This window comes from Bombina bombina, chromosome 7, assembly GCF_027579735.1.
Source record: "Bombina bombina isolate aBomBom1 chromosome 7, aBomBom1.pri, whole genome shotgun sequence".
Taxonomy (NCBI): domain Eukaryota; kingdom Metazoa; phylum Chordata; class Amphibia; order Anura; family Bombinatoridae; genus Bombina; species Bombina bombina.
The window spans coordinates 178,216,381-178,237,452 of NC_069505.1; the positions used below are offsets into that span (position 1 = coordinate 178,216,381).

At 37.3% G+C, this 21,072-nt stretch overlaps 1 protein-coding gene across 1 annotated transcript in view; it reads right to left on the reverse strand.

Moving 5' to 3' along the window:
* Nucleotides 1–21,072, reverse strand: part of IGHMBP2 (immunoglobulin mu DNA binding protein 2) — a 166,514-nt gene that overhangs the window by 93,172 nt on the left and 52,270 nt on the right. The window contains exons 9-10 of the mRNA XM_053720443.1: nucleotides 4,939–5,113; nucleotides 754–936 (exon numbers count right to left, since the gene is read on the reverse strand). Coding sequence (XP_053576418.1) covers nucleotides 754–936; nucleotides 4,939–5,113 — 358 coding nt within the window. The remainder of the gene's footprint in view (nucleotides 1–753; nucleotides 937–4,938; nucleotides 5,114–21,072) is intronic.

Below are 21,072 nucleotides of genomic sequence, written 5' to 3' on the forward strand. Positions count from 1 at the left end.
TATAAAAAAAACTCTGCAGTATACGTTCATTATTTATTTTGTCCCCTTTTTCCTGTAATTCCAGTCTGAAATTGTGAGATTTTCAGTTCCTGTTAGAAATGGAAGTGCAGAACACTGTTATGTTCCACACAGCCATTGGTTGCACACTCTAGTGACCTATTTATAACTGTCTCTAATTGGTCACAGCAGAGGAGGTAACCTAAGTTACAACAAGGCAGCTCCCATTGTTTTATAGACACTAAGGGGCATATTTATCAAGCAGTTATAAAGCAGCGGTCACAAAGACCACTGCTCCATAACCTGTCCGCCTGCTCTGAGCAGGCAGACAGACATCGCCGGAAATCAACCCGATCGAGTATGATCGGGTTGATTGACACCCCCCTGCTGGCGGCCTATTGGCCGCGAGTCTGCAGGGGGCGGCGTTGCACCAGCAGCTCTTGTGAGCTGCTGGTGCAATGCTGAATACGGCGAGCGTATTACTCGCCGTATTCAGCGAGGTCTGGCAGACCTGATCCACAGTGTCGGATCAGGTCCGCCAGACCTTGATAAATATGCCCCTAAAACTTTACACTTGTTTTGTCAATATTTAAACAACTAATGATACTTTAAAAAATACATCTACATGTTATTCTCAGACTAATCTTTTCTTTGAAAGCATAATTTTGTCTGGCAATAATTTAGTGTTTAATGTCCCTTTAATGTCTAAAATAACACAAACTAATACTAAACTGTGGACTTTTTTTTTTTACTTACTTGAGCAAATGCTGTGCAACAGAAGAATGCGCAACTAGTTTCCCATTGTACAATGCTTGTGACGCCCAGTTCATAATTAAATGGTGCATACGATACTGCACAGTAAGCATCCTTACTGCAGAGTCACCAAACTTCTCAACTGCACGTTCCATCAAACTGAGAGCAAGACCATCAGCAGCGGCCCTAGTGAGCAGAAATAAATGACAAGAGTATGTTTTTACCGGCTGTATAATAAAACACAATTATGGTTTAACATACCAGGAAAAACAAAGGTTGCACTATAGAGACCGGTATTTTTTATAATAGACATGTCATGAATCAGAGAGACCTAAGTTTGCAATACTAAAGAAGAAGGTGCTTAAAGGGATAGTCAACTCCAAAAAGTTATCCTCATGTAAAATAGAACCAAGCTATTGAAGTCATATTTGTACCTAATAGGTGATGATGATTAGGACAGTCTGGGGAAGGGAGTATAGAGACATATTGGGCAATTCATTGGGGTCTATAAAAAGGTTAATAAGCCCTGGTTTAGATACCTGTAAGCGCAGTCACTGGACATGTTTTTGGATACTTTGACAGATGATTTTCTTTCAAACAAATGTGAGAAATACTTTTACTGTGAACCAGTTTTAGAAGTGAGCGTGTACGAGGCTCTCATAAGCCAGACAAATAATAATAATACTACAAGTAAAATGAGATCTGAGATTGGAAATATAAACCACAAAAAGCACAAATTAATCCCAGATGCAAACAGCTAATTAATACAGAAAACTGCAAAAAAAGACAAGAGTTCTTTTTATGAAGCTATTCAGTGCCCTCTGAGACCAGTACAGACAACTGATGCTATTATGTTTTTAATATAAGCAAACTTTATTTAATTGGGTGATATGTTCCAAAAAAAGCCTTAAAGGGACAGTAAAGAAAAAAATAAATAATTGTGATCCAGATAAAGCAAGCAGTTTTAAATGAGTTTGCAATGTACTTCGGTTATCTAATTGGCTTTGTTCTCTTGATATTGTTGCAAGCGCTGCTGACAGATGGCTAAAGACAAGTGCATGCTCCTGAACTCACCAAGAGAACTAAGCAAAATTGATAACAGCAGCAAATTGAAAATATAACCCCAAACTTCACAGCTTTCCTAGGACGGACCCTGTATTTGGGGTGTCACATGATCTGGTTACGCACGGCTAACTCCTCAAAGCGAGGAGGAGCGGCATGTGTGGAAGGGCACAGCAGAGTTTGGCTTTGCTTGCTTGAGCAGTTATAATTTACTGGTAACACACGAGAAGCAACTGACCTAGCGCTAGATTTTGAGTGGAGAACAATTTATCGATTGCGCGTTAACTTCGCTAGATGGATGATTTTTGCACGCGTCGGGTTGCGCTCATATTACAAGTTGAAAACAAAAAGTTTACACTCAAGTGTAAACCCAACGAAAGCAAAGCAAAATATTGCAATAACTTCTCCCATAAATGTCAATGGAGCGGGAAAATTAAATAAATTAGTCTTTGTCAAGCTTGACAAAGAGCTTGACAAAGACTAATTTGAAACGCGTTGCTCTATGGTAAATTACTCCTTAGACGGAGCTTAATATATATCCCGCATAGAGCCGTTTGAAATACCGCTGTGAACGGCGCTTCTGGATTTTGGCCACGGCACCTCTGACTGTTTGAGCTAATCATATTGGCTTATCGGTCTAGAGGGTTATTCAGTGAGCAGCCGTATCTTTGGTTATTAGGCTCCAGGATTGCGGATGGTATAACACGTTGTAATATTTGGCAATATTATTGTAACTTGCCTTAAGAACTTTGCACGTTTTGAATTTGGAGTACTTTGATCCCTTTTGAGATATTTCAGAATCGGAATAAAGTATTTTCTAAGGGCATGTTTTCATCACAGACTTCAGCTTTTTAAAACTGAGAATATCTTTTGTTTCCAGGAGATTTGCGACTACGGAGATAACATTTACAGACACTCAGGATTAAAAAGACTTTGTGAAAGACTTTTTGGCCTCCTTGGCCATATGGGACATTTTTATAACCTTTTTTCATTTGTTTCACACTGTTATGAATATTTTATGTAATTTATGTGATTTGTTTTTCATTTACTTATAAGGTCGACCTTAAATGTATTAATAAATGTTTATATTTTTTCTTGACCATATTATATATTAATGTTGCATTTACCGAAATCTATCATTGCATCAATTCTACTTTTTATTAAACACATAAATTATTTGATGTTAGCTTTTGATTATCCTACTCTTATTTAGATTGGGGTCCTTTATTTTTATCTTTAGAGCTGAAATAGGTTATTTAGATTGCAGTACTGCTAGGCAATTGTGGTTTATTTTCTGCGTTTGCTTTCTGTTACAGTATATGTAGTTACATTTTATGCTATCCAATACAATTACACTTTAGCTCTTATTTGGAGCGCTCCGTTTGATTACTTTATTGTATGAAACTAAAATTACCAACCTCAAACTCTTGCAAATAGAAGCCTCGTTTACTTCTAAAACCATTTTTTATTTATCGTTGATAACGTCATGCAATCCAGCCCACTATTTTAGCACCTATGTGTATGTAAACATAAACCAATCGTGTTCGCCACTTATGCATATAATTATAATACAAATTGGTCCACGTTCGTATGCGCACAAAAACGGAAGAAATAGCGCTTTCTTATTTTGTCCTACTGACGCCGTAATACCCTGCACTTCAATGGGAATAACGAATGCGCATTTGAAATCTTAATCGATGCTATTGTGTATCCAGGCTTTCTACGCTAAAACCCAAAAATATAATCCCTCCCGTCCTTATCTTTAGCTTAAAATTCTGTGTCGGAGCAGGTCTGGAAGGGAGTGACGTTGTCAATGACATTGTACAATCTTGTGCATGCGCTGTTAAAAATTTGGCCGCCATATTCAAACTGCGGTTTGCACACAGGATTGGATAGCAGCGGCAGATACCCATGGAGTGGGTTCGGAAAAATTAATTTATTAGAAATAAGATTGCGGCGAACAGGTAGAAATGTCATACTGACATCCTATGGCAAATATGTTTATAACAAATAAAATAAAAAAACAAAGCTAAATTACATTGAACTTACAGTGATCCTTTAAAGTCTATGGGAGAATATGTTAACACTGTTGCCATACTGTAACTTTGTTTTTTTGAGTGTATCGGGTTAGTGCGCAAGCTAATTTTTTTTTTTTTATGTTTAACTCGTAATACGCGCTGCATTCAATGTGCCCAAAAAGCTGCGCGTGAGTTGGAGCAATAAATAGCGATCCACTCATAATCTAGTCCCTAGTGTGTAGAGTAAGTTGCAGTCATTACTAATGAGGAATATTCTGGATGAACTTAAGAAATGTTTGCTTGCTAATGTGTATGCCGTATTCTATGAACTTTAAAGGGCTTTAATGACTGGACTATTAGTTTTAGGATCAATGCAAATATGAAGATAGATAAAGACATTACTTTGGTGCAGGTAAAAATGTATTGTAGATAAAGTATATACATCTTATTCATTGCCATGTCATACCAACTAAAGAGATCTGACGCGCTTCCTGCGCCACCCGGCACACTTCCTCAGAAGTTTAGGACTATGCCTGGGTAATTTTATAATAGTGTGTTCATTTCTTTTTTCTCTCTTTTTTTAGTGCTAGTTTTGGCAGTTTTGCTTGATATACTTGAAGATATGATGTTTTGTATCTCTTTGTGCTAATAAAGCTTATTATTTAAAAGGGAAGTGAACCCCTCTCTTTTTCAGGATATTAGTATTTTAATCATGTTGTCATTGGCTAAATAATACCATTGTGAATCACAATTTTGCAATTTTCATTGATTTTTCTTTAAAGTTTTTTTTTTAATTTTACAATCTATCCAACACAGTAAAGTTTTATATTGACATTACTGTCCTAAGGTGTAGACTGTCCCTTTAAAACCAACATTGAACAATGTTTTTTTTCCTTTTGTTTCCGGGATATCTGAAGCAGAAGACCCTGTGTTTATGATACCATCACATGCTATTCTGCTATATTATAAAAATTGGGAATTACTGTACAGATCGATCATCTTACAAACACTTTAAATAAGACAATAATTTAGAAGGAATCAATAAACAATAATAAACAATGTGAAGAAAGAAAAAAAAATCTGCAGTTTGCTAATGCAGCCTTCTTACTTGTGAGATATGATTGTGGGTGGTAGCTGTTTATGATCGCCAGCCAAAATACACTTTTTAGCCTGAAGCAGTGATATCCAGCAACTTGCCTCTAATGCCTGGGCGCACTCATCAATCACAATCAGATCAAAATAATTATCAGGAAGCAATTTCAAAGGGCCGTCCGGTGAAGCACCTGGCAAAGGAAACCATTTTTAGACAGATCAATGTGCTTACAACTCAGTAATTTAGGAACGGACAATTATTGGTAATTAGTATGGAAATGCACTTTTCAAAATGAAACGCTGTATCAAGATGGATGACCGCCAGAATTCTGAAATTGTTAGCCTGCAGGGAATACATTTACTCAGTTTAGGTCTTGTGTCTTAAGGAAGGGTAATAGTCGTGTAAATGTTATGTGGACCTGTTCCAATAGCATCTATTATGCAACTTTAAAGGGATATTCAAATGCAAGTGACGTCCTAATTCATTAGATCATGTAACTTTAAAGGGGTTAAACACAAAGGTACATTTCTGCTTGAGACCTGCATGCATTACAGCTACCAAGCAAGACACAACTGGCCAGCCAATAAGAAGCAGCATTTAATCGCAGGCACCATTCTGAGCAGTTGCTGCAATGCATTGAACTCCAAAACAGGACTTTATTTGATTCTCTCTGTTGACATCCTCCGGAAGTAGTTAATTTTGTCTACAATAAATGTATATTTTGGTTTTGTTTTTAAAATGATTTTATTGCAAATAATAAAATGAGTTCACTGTTAATCACTGTCATTGTGTACACATTTTACACATAAGATCATTTTCCAAACTATAAAATAAACATAGGGCTCCATTTATTAAATGTCGGCGGCCATGATTCACTACCACAAATCATTGCTGTGAGCGGACAACATATGCTGTCCGTATTTAACATTGCACAAGCATTGCAGCTTTTGCCCCCATAGAACCTATATATGTATGTAATGGGGATGTACATGTGATGGGGGTGTATGCACCTTAAAATTTTTGATCATCTGCAACACTGTCCCCCCCCCCCCTACAACCTAGGACAAAAGACTCCCAGTTTGATAGAGGTGCAGTCCAGCTTCTAAAAGAGGGGTCACATGTCCCCTAAAATGCACGTAACCAACCTGAATGTGATGATCACCAGCATCTGGTAGAAGGTAAATATTTACTAATAACATCTTAACCAAAGTGATCTTCTGCACTACACAGCTACAGAAAGACTGATAAGGGTACAATTGTCTCTTTCAGAGTGAATGATGGGTCACACATCATGCAATATGCAGGTGATCAGTGTATTAAAGTTGATCCCCTATATCACTAGATACCAGGGAGGATTTTATTAAGGTTACAAGGCTTTTTAGAGCCCCCTTTGTATGTATAATCTACAGAGAAGTACATGGCATCCAGTTTTGGTAGACGATTGCCATAAGAAAGGCAACCACCCAACTAATGGATTTAATCCTGAGCCTAATACTATTTAACATAAATGCTGACAGAGACTATAAAAAGCTCGAGTCACCTAAAGATTAGACATATCAAACACACCTAATATTACAGGGTGGAATCCCCTCTATCGAATGAGAAGTCTCATGTAACTAGGTAGCAGCGATTGCCAAAAATGGTTAGCTAGATACAATATAGTTTGTCCTAGGCTCTAAAGAAGACCCTAGAAACCTCATCTTGCCACCATATTGGGCAATTGTTTTCAAATAGAGTTCTCGCTCACCAGAGAGGTCTAATGTCCACATAAGTAATCAATGATCATCATATCAGGTGGAATCATCATATAAAATCAAATGCATAATGGGACATAACCACAAGGGCAGGACCCTATCTCGCATTCATTTTGTTCTAAAAAAAGTTAAGACTTGGATGATATGTTATTCTATAACACAACAGAGATGTCTTTTAATTACAAGGTGTTAACTGGCCCTTTAAAGACACCATAATAAGTCCTCTCATGAATATTCAGAAAACGTTTATTTAATTTAATGTTATTTAGTGTTTAAAACTATAATCCATACACATAACATGTAGATGAGAAACACACCCAAAAAATGATATCACCGGCTACAATGCATATTTTATTTTAGAAACTGTATAATAATAATGGCCTAGATTTGGAGTTTGGCGTTAGCCGTGAAAACCAGCGTTAGAGGCTCCTAACACTGGTCTTAGGCTAACTCCGGTATTTGGAGTCACTCAAAAAAGGGTCTAACGCTCACTTTTCAGCCGCGACTTTTCCATACCGCAGATCCCCTTACGTCATTTGCGTATCCTATCTTTTCAATGGGATCTTTCTAACTCCGGTATTTAGAGTCGTGGCTGAAGTGAGCGTTAGAAATCTAACGACAAAACTCCAGCCGCAGAAAAAAGTCAGTAGTTAAGAGCTTTCTGGGCTAACGCCGGTTCATAAAGCTCTTAACTACTGTACTCTAAAGTACACTAACACCCATAAACTACCTATGTACCCCTAAACCGAGGTCACCCCACATCGCCGCCACTCGATTAAATTTTTTTAACCCCTAATCTGCCGACCGCCACCTACGTTATACTTATGTACCCCTAATCTGCTGCCCCTAACACCGCCGACCCCTGTATTATATTTATTAACCCCTAATCTGCCCCCCACAACGTCGCCGCCAGCTACCTACAATAATTAACCCCTAATCTGCCGACCGCAAAACGCCGCCACCTACATTATAGCTATGTACCCCTAATCTGCTGCCCCTAACACCGCCGACCCCTATATTATATTTATTAACCCCTAATCTGCCCCCCACAACGTCGCCTCCACCTGCCTACACTTATTAACCCCTAATCTGCCGAGCGGACCGCACCGCTATTATAATAAAGTTATTAACCCCTAATCCGCCTCACTAACCCTATAATAAATAGTATTAACCCCTAATCTGCCCTCCCTAACATCGCCGACACCTAACTTCAAACATTAACCCCTAATCTGCCGACCGGAGCTCACCGCTATTCTAATAAATGTATTAACCCCTAAAGCTAAGTCTAACCCTAACACTAACACCCCCCTAAATTAAATATAATTTTAATCTAACGAAATTAATTAACTCTTATTAAATAAATGATTCCTATTTAAAGCTAAATACTTACCTGTAAAATAAATCCTAATATAGCTACAATATAAATTATAATTACTATTTTAGGATTAATATTTATTTTACAGGCAACTTTGTAATTATTTTAACCAGGTACAATAGCTATTAAATAGTTAAGAACTATTTAATAGCTACCTAGTTAAAATAATTACAAAATTACCTGTAAAATAAATCCTAACCTAAGTTACAATTAAACCTAACACTATACTATCATTAAATTAATTAAATAAAATACCTACAATTACCTACAATTAAACCTAACACTACACTATCAATAAATTAATTAAATACAATATGTACAAATAACTACAATGAAATAAACTAACTAAAGTACAAAAAATAAAAAAGAACTAAGTTACAAAAAATAAAAAAATATTTACAAACATAAGAAAAATATTACAACAATTTTAAACTAATTACACCTACTCTAAGCCCCCTAATAAAATAACAAAGACCCCCAAAATAAAAAATGCCCTACCCTATTCTAAATTACTAAAGTTCAAAGCTCTTTTACCTTACCAGCCCTGAACAGGGCCCTTTGCGGGGCATGCCCCAAGAAGTTCAGCTCTTTTTCCTGTAAAAAAAAACATACAATAACCCCCCAACATTACAACCCACCACCCACATACCCCTAATCTAACCTAACCCCCCCTTAAATAAACCTAACACTAAGCCCCTGAAGATCATCCTACCTTGTCTTCACCTCACCAGGTATCACCGATCCGTCCTGGCTCCAAAATCTTCATCCAACCCAAGCGGGGGCTGGCGATCCATCATCCGGTGGCTGAAGAGGTCCAGAAGAGGCTCCAAAGTCTTCATCCTATCCAGGAAGAAGAGTAGATCCGGACCGGCAACCATCATCTTCCAAGCGGCATCTTCTATCTTCATCCGATGAGGACCGGCTCCATCCTGAAGACCTCCGACGCGGACCCATCTTCATCCGGCGACGTCCAACTGAAGAATGACGGTTCCTTTAAGGGACGTCATCCAAGATGGCGTCCCTCGAATTCCGATTGGCTGATAGGATTCTATCAGCCAATCGGAATTAAGGTAGGAATATTCTGATTGGCTGATGGAATCAGCCAATCAGAATCAAGTTCAATCTGATTGGCTGATCCAATCAGCCAATCAGATTGAGCTTGCATTCTATTGGCTGTTCCGATCAGCCAATAGAATGCGAGCTCAATCTGATTGGCTGATTGGATCAGCCAATCGGATTGAACTTGATTCTGATTGGCTGATTCCATCAGCCAATCAGAATATTCCTACATTAATTCCGATTGGCTGATAGAATCCTATCAGCCAATCGGAATTCGAGGGACGCCATCTTGGATGACGTCATTTAAAGGAACCGTCATTCGTCGTTCAGTCGTCGGGCAGGATGGATGTTCCGCGTCGGAGGTCTTCAGGATGCTGCCGCTTCGCTCCGGATGGATGACGATAGAAGATGCCGCCTGGATGAAGACTTCAATCGGATGGAAGACCTCTTCTGCCCCGCTTGGATGAAGACTTCGACCGGATCATGGACATCTTCAGCCCCCCACATGGGCTTGGATCAGGACATCGGAGGAGCTCTTCTGGACCGATCGGTGAACCTGGCAGGGTGAAGACAAGGTAGGAAGATCTTCAGGGGCTTAGTGTTAGGTTTATTTAAGGGGGGTTTGGGTTAGATTAGGGGTATGTGGGTGGTGGGTTGTAATGTTGGGGGGGGTATTGTATGTTTTTTTTTACAGGCAAAAGAGCTGAACTTCTTGGGGCATGCCCCGCAAAGGGCCCTGTTCAGGGCTGGTAAGGTAAAAGAGCTTTGAACTTTAGTAATTTAGAATAGGATAGGGCATTTTTTTATTTTGGGGGGCTTTGTTATTTTATTAGGGGGCTTAGAGTAGGTGTAATTAGTTTAAAATTGTTGTAAGATTTTTCTTATGTTTGTAAATATTTTTTTATTTTTTGTAACTTAGTTCTTTTTTATTTTTTGTACTTTAGTTAGTTTATTTCATTGTAGTTATTTGTAGGTATTTTATTTAATTAATGTATTGATAGTGTAGTGTTAGGTTTAATTGTAGATAATTGTAGGTAGTTTATTTAATTAATTTATTGATAGTGTAGTGTTAGGTTTAATTGTAACTTAGGTTAGGATTTATTTTAAAGGTAATTTTGTTATTATTTTAACTAGGTAGCTATTAAATAGTTCTTAACTATTTAATAGCTATTGTACCTGGTTAAAATAATTACAAAGTTGCCTGTAAAATAAATATTAATCCTAAAATAGCTACAATGTAATTATAATTTATATTGTAGCTATATTAGGATTTATTTTACAGGTAAGTATTTAGCTTTAAATAGGAATAATTTATTTAATAAGAGTTAATTAATTTCGTTAGATTAAAATTATATTTAATATAGGGGGGTGTTAGTGTTAGGGTTAGACTTAGCTTTAGGGGTTAATACATTTATTAGAATAGCGGTGAGCTCCGGTCGGCAGATTAGGGGTTAATAATTGAAGTTAGGTGTAGGCGATGTTAGGGAGGGCAGATTAGGGGTTAATACTATTTATTATAGGGTTAGTGAGGCGGATTAGGGGTTAATAACTTTATTATAATAGCGGTGCGGTCCGCTCGGCAGATTAGGGGTTAATAAGTGTAGGCAGGTGGGGGCGACGTTGTGGGCGGCAGATTAGGGGTTAGCGGTGTTAGGGGCAGCAGATTAGGGGTACATAAGGATAATGTAAGTAGCGGCGGTTTACGGAGCGGCAGATTAGGGGTTAAAAATAATATGCAGGGGTCAGCGATAGCGGGGGGCGGCAGATTAGGGGTTAATAAGTGTAAGGTTAGGGGTGTTTAGACTCAGGGTACATGTTAGGGTGTTAGGTGCAGACTTAGGAAGTGTTTACGCATAGCAAACAATGGGGCTGCGTTAGGAGCTGAACGCGGCTTTTTTGCAGGTGTTAGGTTTTTTTTCAGCTCAAACAGCCCCATTGTTTCCTATGGGGGAATCGTGCACGAGCACGTTTTTGAGGCTGGCCGCGTCCGTAAGCAACTCTGGTATCGAGAGTTGAAGCTGCGTTAAATATGCTCTACGCTCCTTTTTTGGAGCCTAACGCAGCCTTTATGTGGACTCTCAATACCAGAGTTATTTTTATGGTGCGGGCAGAAAAAAGCCGGCTTTAGCTACGCGGGTCCTTACCGACAAAACTCTAAATCTAGCCGAATGTTAGCTGTTATACTGTAGCTATAGGGAGTATTATATTAAGCACTTTTAAATGTGATATTAAACATACCTATGTGTTAAACAGCCATTTTACAACAGACCTTTAAATTGAGAGATAAAAAAAAAGCAGGAGCTTTAAAATTGTCTTGTAAATCTGATCCGTAGGGAACCTACGCAGAAATAGTCTATCAACGTCTCACACCGCAGTGTCTATAAACTTCCAGTGTGATTAAGATATAACACATTACATACAGCATAGAACCAGTACCTTAAAAAAAAATCACAGTACTTCAATAGCAGTAACAGAAAAAAGGATCCTGATGAAATTCCATAATACTTATACTAATGAAAAAATGAAATGCTCTTATTTGTTCCATCAGGCTATTTTTGCACCAGTGTCCTTTGCAAACTATGAGATTAATTTTGTACACAAAAACATAGTAAAATATCTCAGTTTTTTTTTATTCCCTAATGACTTCAAAGCAATTCCAATCAATAAGAAAAAAATTGAACATTAAAATCTGTTTGAAATAGACAACAATATAGTAGCAAAATCCAGTTAAAAGGTCTTGATATTTAAAAATGTTTTTTGTTCCACCGAAAAAAATAGTTTTAAAACATATTATATGGCTTTATTTAAAAAAAAAAATGGATATTGCTGTGCTGAATAAACCAACTTTTTAAAAATTAAAGTTGTCTCTATCAGCACCTTAATTTTACACAGCTTTTATTTATTTTATTTTTATTTATTTTTTTATTGCAAAAATTGTTTTGAACATATTTAACAATGGGTTCTACATATACATAGTCAGATAGAGCATAAAATCTTAAAGGGATATGAAACTCCATTTTTTTCTTTCGTTATTCAGATAGAGCATGCCATTTTAAGCATCTTTCTAATTTACTCCTATTATAAATCTTTCTTCTTTATCTTGGTATGCTTTGTTGAAGGAGCAGCAATGCACTACTGGTTTCTAACTGAACACATGGGTGAGCCAATGACAATCGGTATATTTATGAAGCCACCAATCAGCAGATAGAACCTAGGTTCTTTGCTGCTCCTGAGCTTTCCTAGATAAACCTTTCAGCAAATGATAACAAGATAAGGAGGCAAATTAAATAATAGAAGTAAATAGGAAAGTTGTTTAAAGTTGCATTCTCTATCTGAATCATGAAAGAAAAATTTTGGGTTTCATGTCCCTTTAAGAGACTCACTTGCATTCACTAAACACACCATTAAAAACAGTGATCACCTGCTCCATTACAAAGCGAATTCTTGTACAGAGCCCCTATCTCCTCCTCTGATTGATTTAGTAGGGTAGGAGACTCCCTGTGTAAATTTAATTTTAATTGAGAGGTCCTATCCCTTCTAACCTTTGGGTGATCACTTGCCCCAAGTTTACACCTATAGGGCCAGATTACAAGTGAGGCGCAAACGATAGTGTGTTTTCGAAAGCATTTTCCATTTACGCTTCAATTATTACCGCGCTCTCAGATGTTTTCCAACACTAAATATTTACACAAAACACATCAAAATTACATTACAAAGTACAGTTACACTCATAATAACACTATATAATAAAATTATATTTTTAAAAAATGCACAAAAAAGTTATAAAGGCTCAAAGATATGAGATCTCGGGTGTTAGAACAAAAAAAGCCTCCAAAGGACTTTAACATAGAGATACATACAGATACATTGCTAAAGATGTATTTGTATGTATATAGATATGAACTGTGTATTTACTGTACTCTCTCTCTCTCCTATATATATATATATATATATATATATATATAGGACACTGAACACTGACAGACAGCTGCAAAGTTCCCAGCAACACAGGCAGTTAACCCCAGAGTAGCCTGTATGACAGGTCTGCAGGGAAGCATTACAAACATTATCAACACAACACACAAAAAAACCAGCACATGCCAGCAGATTCACAGAAATGTTTAAAAGCAAAACTGGGGGTAAGTCAGTTACATTTGGCGCCAAAGGATCAAGCCCAGGACCACAACAAGGTCTCCCCTTCCTGGGACCCTAAACCAGCACCCACACAATGCACACTTTCAAACAAACCAACTGGGAACCTCCCAGGGTGACACAGGCTTTTGTAACCTCCCCTATACAAAACACAGGAATGGACCTCACTCACAGACTGGACTGGGTATACATCCTAAGCCACAGCAAACTCCACGGCCCTGAACACTGACAGACAGGCAGTTAACCCCAGAGTAGCCTGGGTGACGTTATGTTATGAACATTGGAATATGAAATATTCATATTTTCATGTTGGGTTAGCGCAATTGCAATCATATTTGCGCGAGAGTGTGTGTTAGTTTCCCCCCCCAACTTTTTATCTCCATTGACTTCTATGGGGAATATCTGAACATGCACACGATATTAAATGTTCAGATTTTTGCGCTAGTCAGGTTACCACTTGCGCAAAATATGTTTTTTTTTACTTGTAATACAAGCGCAACCCGACTAGCGCAAAAAGCTGAACTCTAGTGAAGGGCGCCACTTGTCATCTAGCCCATAGTGTTTTAAGAGGCGGTACTTTTAGAGCCCCCATTCCCATTTTTCCATAAAAAAGAAAGGGGTATAAGTTTAAAAGAGGGGACGCTCCTCTTTCCAGTGTGGGGTCTCATACCACTGTCTTTAGTAGGTGTTAAGCATAAAATGGGAGCAGTGACGCCAAAGAAGCCTGTAACTCCTAAAGGCACACACAATACCCTCCACATGAAATACGGAATTACCCGTTATCAAATGAGGGGTCTTGTGCACCTTTAAATATCAGGTGATTGTTCTAGAAAAAGCAAAAGGGATGCTAGCACTCTGAAATATGTGCTGCAACAGGGCTGGCATAGCTTCCAACCATCCCATTTTTCTTAGGATTGCCTGCCTTTTAAGTGAGTTGCTTGTTCTATTTAGTCTGAATTAAATTAAATATTGTGTGTTGTGCACTACTCCAACCAAAGTGGGCACTGTGGCTTACGATTTAACTTCATTGTCTCTAGTCTTAGTTACTGTATGTAGGTTTTTCTCTAGGCTTATTTTTCTGTGCTGAGTGCTTATCTGTTATTCTGAAGTTTAGCAATGTATAGTCAGGTAAGGGGGAGCCAGGAGATGTGTAATACCTGTCAGGGTATCTGTAAATAGCATTAAATAAACTACATATGTATCAAATACATTTTGGTATTTCAAATCAGCTAATGTCTCCTCTGACATGAATTGTGTGGGCTGTAGTCATAACAGACCAACCCCCCCTCTTCTTGGTTAGACAGGAAAGAACAAAAGATTTAGACCTTTGTATAGATAAGACCAATGGGCCACTTCAAAGTAAATATTAGCATTATGGAACCCTCAGATGTGTATAACCATATATGGGTTTCCTGCCCAAAATGGATAATAGATTTAAAGACCCCCTCACTGCTCAATACATCTAAGAGAGAGACAAAGGGAAAATATTTGGTTCAATTAGTGAAGATAGATAATTAACCAAGCCAGGATACATCATGGGATGTTGGAGACAAGATTCTCTACATAAGTCAGATAAGCAAACAGAAATTCTGAGAATATAGTAATTAGCACAGGCCTGTTAATTGCCCCTGAACCTCAGATACACATCTGTACTGGCTAGCAGAAACACATGTTTTGTATTGTAACTTTGAAATTCATGTTAAAGTACAACATATGTGTCATTTTCAGTATTGTATAAAAATGTATGTTTGTGGATCTAAGAAGCAGTGCCTAACAGTAACATATTAGATCAGTATTTGCTGAACTTAATAAGTAGCTGTATAGTAAATGTAAATATATAAGTCTGAGAGATTGTCTGTTTGGATAATATTAAATATGAAATGATTTGAGTATAAAGTCATATAAGTTAACATTCTCTACACCCAGACTATATTAACAACATATATGTATTGATCTGAAACATACTATATTGGACAAATGTCTGCTGTATTGAATAATAGCTGCATTGATAGATGTATAAATGTTTGACTCATTTCAAAATAACAACATCTGTTTCTTTATTTTTCAGACAACAAGATGTCCTATGAATATTGGTCATAAACATGAGTCCATGCACTCAAAAATTATTAGAAACATGAAATATACTGTATTCATATTAAGATACAATACAATGCCAGGATGTTGAATGCTACGATTCTGTGAAGAGAAATAATTAACAGTAAATTGCTTACTAGTATGATGCTAGAAGTATACTCATATTTAGTCTCTATATATACATGATACAGATGCAGAAGGGTTATTCATTTAACCCTTGCTTGCTTGGATTGGTACTGTAAAGTTATTATTCCTATGTCAGTCGTGGTTAAGAGAAAGGGAGTAGAGGAGGAGTTTGATGATTTAACCTGCACTAAAGGGCTGTATGTTAGCAAATTAATAATTGCACTGTTGCTTGCATATAACTTTGTGTTTAAACCATGAAAATGAATTAAACACATAATTAAAGTCATCTCCAGAGCAGCAGTGCACTACTGGGAGCTACCTGAACACATTTGGTGAGCCAATGACAAAAGACAAATGTGTATAGCTACCAATCAACAGCTGGCTTCCGGTAGTGCATTGCTTCTTAGGAGGATATGTACATATTATTTTCAACAAAGGTACCCAAAATGAACAAAGCGTGAGAAAAAAGTGAATTTAAAAATGACATGCTCTGTCTTAATCATGAAAGTATAATTTATGTCCTATCCATTTAAGCAATCAGTATAGCTAAATTATACTACTAGTATTTTACATTTGTTTTGAGGAGTATTTGAGTGGGCGGGGTTATGCATTCTATAAATAGGCTTGTCTATGCTCAAAAGTGTGCCTGGAATTTTTTTTTTTTTTAAATGTTGGGAACTATGGACTGATTCTATTTTAGTCATTTTTTGTTTGGCACTGGAAAAGGTTTAGTTTAAAAAAATATTTGCATTTGTAAAATAAAACAGCTTGGAGAGGGGATGGGACTAAGTGTAAATAACAATATATTATGTAATTACGGTAATATTTACATGTCATAACACAGCTTATAAATGAAACCTAAAGGTAGTTTTTACTGTTGTATACATAGTACCATCAGATAGTCTATATTTATTTAAAACAATAACTATTACCTATCATTTGCATTAAGAACACAAAAACCAAACCAGAGATGCAAGGAGAGAAGATTCTGCAATTTTTAAACATTTTATTTAAAAAAAAACAACTAATAATAATAATGATGAAATGTCTGGATTTTAGAATAATTCTGGATTTTGGAATTCCAATTTGGGGATTTGAACCTGTATTATCAGACCCCCACATATAAAAGAGTGAGGCTTCATGATTAAAATAAGGGGTTTCATGTTTTTATAACTATGATGTGATCGCTATAGTACAAACGATAACCCAGCAGTAACCGCTAGTCTCATTTTTTGTATGATGTTGCAGCTGATGATAATCCACATTTCCCTATAAGAATCAAAACAAATGCTAGAACAAGGTAAATGTGAAAGTATATGATATTTTGTGACATTTTACACAGGATGACATTTTGTATAACTATTTTATGCTTTTTACATATTTATTTATTGCTGTGCTGAGTGAGTTTGTCCAGGGGTAGGGACATGGATAAATTGGAAATCAGAATTTTGAGTAATTTAAAATCTATGCAATATTTGTAAGGTTAAATATTTTATACCTACTTGGTTTTTTTTTCATAAAATGTAAGAAGGTGCATAGTGACAAAAATAATAAATGTTAATAAATAATTTGAATTGCACAATTTAGGCATTAAATCTGAAATGCTGCTGTTTTGGGAAAGTGAACTGATGTTAAATGTAAAACAATAAAATTTGGTTTTGAAATATTTAGGTATTTTTGCAGAAATAGCAGACTAAAGTTATTTTCTAAAAATGCTTAAACACGAAAGTCAAAATGAACCTATCGTGATTTTTAACCAACTGTGAATATCTAGGTATTCTTTTTTTTTTACAAAAAGATACCAAGAGAACAAAGTAAATTTAACATTGTTTAAAAATTCACAGTCTGAATCCTGACCATTTAACATTACAATTGAACATGAAAAAGCCAAACAAACAGCCAAGAAACACTACTCAAAAATATCAAAGCCTTTTTTTCAAGGATCTGACTGAATTCAAAAAGAAAAACTCCTTTTAAAAAAAAGTGTTTCCGGGGCGACAGTAGCAGGCATCCAGCGATCCCAAACTTAAGAGACCAGGGCTGCAATAATCATGACGAAGACACGCTAGAGTATATTGCTCGAGGTGTGACGCATCACGAATTCCATAACCCGCCGGAGCGTTGCACGGAATAGAAGAAGAGAGCAAAGGACAAGAGAAGGAGCGATAACTTCAATCTAGTACCTCGAACTGGAGGTAACTAATTTCTGTACCTCTCACGCCAGATATCCCAGCAAAGAGCTCCCATATTGAATTACAGTGCGCAACTCACAAGGCCCAAATACTGCCAACGGAGAGGTGAACTAAGCGCCACAGCATAGACCGACTGCAATCGGCTGCAAAACAACTAACACAGACGCCAAAGCTGGCAATGATAAAGAGTTACTAGGGATAGAAGGGACACTATTTATCCTTACACCCTAGAAGTGGATCTGGCACTAGGGAAAGTATTTTAGCTCTGGAACAACAACTGTACCCTTGTATGAGTTACCCTCCCATCACTATAAGGCTCCTTTAATATACAGTAAACATTGGGTACAAGGCAAACCCAGAAAAGAAAATACTTAACTATAATAAATCAAAAAAGAAAAGCCTCTATACAGGTTGTGAAGAGACCTATTTATTTAGAGCAAAATAGAAACAGCCTTTTATATATATACGCAATGAATAATAAAAGACTACCCAAATCCACTAGAACACCTAAAGTGACAGGTCCGAAAGACAGCACGGTGGAACAATTTTCTCACCATCGGGCACAAAAGCCAGAATGGACAGGGAAACTGATAATTCATCAGGACAAAGGGCCACTACACAGCATAGTACCTTTGACACCGAAGAAGCGAACACACCAGTGCCTAATACACTTCTTTCTTCACTAGCGTCCAAACAGGATGTAGCCGATATCATACGCTCTTGCATAAGGGAAGAAATTGCTGAGATCAAACAAGATCTCCATACCATAGGCAATAGGGTGGAATCCTTGGAGGAGTATTCAGACAATTTACAAGAGGAAATTAGTATTATACAAGATACAACGCACCACACGACCATGATGGCTGAATTATATGACAAAATTGAAGACCTTGAAAATCGGAGCCGCGGGAAAAACCTCAGGATAAGAGACATACCGGGAACTGTGCTCCCCAAGGACCTTCCAACATATTTACCAGCCCTTTTCGCCCATCTAAGGAACACCGCAGCAACCACAGATATCCCGTGGGTCAGAGCCCATAGGGCACTAAGGCCAAGACCTCCAGACACAGCACCTCCGAGAGACATTATAATGAAATTTAAAGAATTCACTGTGAAAGAAGACATTCTAAACCTTTCACGGAAAAGCCAACCTGTGAAATTCAGGGGAGTGGTACTCCAATTTTTTCAAGATTTGTCCCAGCGAACATTGCAGAGGAGAAGGGAACTAACAACACTGACATCCCTATTACACCAAAAAAGGTGGGGTTTCCCTTTTAATTTATATGTCCTTCACGGAAACAGGAAAATACTGTGCAGATCTGTCAATGAAATGGGAGACTTCTGTTCAGCACTGGACATTGAACCCCCGAAGATGCCTGATCCAGAAGACTTCCAGCAACCACCCAAGAAAAAATCTGCCCAAATAGACCCCAATAGATGGCAGCGAGTGAACTCCGGAATGGGGGAAAGAAAAAATGCCTTCTAGGCAATCTGCCTCACCAATAAGGGACATTGAACAATGATACATCTACCAAACCTGCACTCTATTTTGAAAGGTAGATATATTATATATAGTTCACCACATGCTCCAGATGGGTAATATCACCATAGGTTGCACTCTGTTGAGGTTGAAGGTTTAAAAGTTAATTAAATGTTTCTAGTATATACTTTCACATTTAACGTCTGGCTAATGCCACCCATTGTTTTACACTGATCTAATGTATGTGATGAAAGGCAACAGTTAGACTAATATAATTATGCTTGTTTATGAGCTGGTTTTTACCCTCTATTTTGTTTTTCTGCTAACGATAAGATGCAACTAAGACCTTTAAAAAACATACCATTAGGGTATACCCACTTTGTTTACATAGGTTTAAAAGTTTTTATTTTTAGACTGGATTTAGCAAGTTTATTTTATTATTGTTATTTTTATTGAATGTCATGAACAGTATGTCACAATGTCATTTGTTCTCCTCTCATGGTAATTTGACTAAATACTATGTATATAGAATGGTCATTTCAGGAACTCCCATATCACTACATAGGCCTAGGGAACACATAAATGGCACACATGAGTAGAAATATTGTTTTAGAATCCCAAAATGCAAAGGGCCTCAACTCAACACAAAAAAGAGCCATGGCATTATCAGACCTTTCTAAAAGAAAGGAGAGTATTCTCTTTTTACAAGAAACACATTTCCTAAAATCAAAAGAACCAACATTTCTGGGGGGTAACTATACACAGCACTATCATAGTTCGGCTGCATCAAAAAAATGTGGAGTTAGCATTTTATTACATAGAGAATGTACCATTCAAACATATACAAACAAAGAGTGACCAGGAGGGCAGATACCTAGGAGTGTTTGGCCTACTGTATGGCATACCGACCACATTAGTTAACATATATGCACCAAATACGAAACAGCTACAATACTATAGGAAAACGTTTAATCGAATATTAGACATATCACTGCTGGTCGGGGGGGGGGGGGATTTTAATCTGCCACTGAACCCTCTTCTGGATTCCTCTAATCCAAGAATAGGCGCACCCACAAAAACTATCAGATATTTGGGGAAGATGATGAGGGATTGCAATTTGCACAATATATGGAGATTCATATACCCCAACAAAAAAGATTATACCTTCTTTTCAAACCTACACCATACTTACAGCAGATTAGATTATCTACTCACGAATGCAGATGGCCTTGCGCTCACACAGACTACAAAGATCCCACACACGAGTTGGTCTGACCACTCGGCAATCATAGCACAATTTAAATGGCCCAACACACCTATCCACCCATATATATGGAAGCTAGACAACACGCTATTGGGCTCCGTGATCACATCAGAACAAGCTGAAAAAGCACTAGCAGAGTATTTTGTTTTTAACTCTCTGGAAGAGAGTGATCCATACATGGTGTGGGAAGCACACAAGTGTTTCATGAGGGGGGAGTTCATTAAGATGAAATCAAATTAATAAGGAGACTAGAAAACAATATCTAGCCTTGTCCCAATCCCTAGCAATTATAGATTTTAAACACAAACAAGATCCCAAAGATTAAAAGCTGTATATCCAATTACACAATACAAGGAAAAAATTACAAGATCTACTACTCCAAGATTATAACCTAGTAGCCCTTAGAACCAAACAAAAATTCCACTTTGAAAGCAACAGAGCAGGAAAACTTTTAGCAAGTTCCGTAAAGCTAAAAAAACTCAAAACCTTTATACACACAATCAAAACGAAGACTAATGCACCAGTGCATACTACCCAGACATACTACACCAATTTGAAGCCTATTATAATGACCTGTATGATATCAAAAATACTGAACAATGCCCGTTACCCCCGACAGACTTGACCTCATATTTAATGACTATGGACATCCC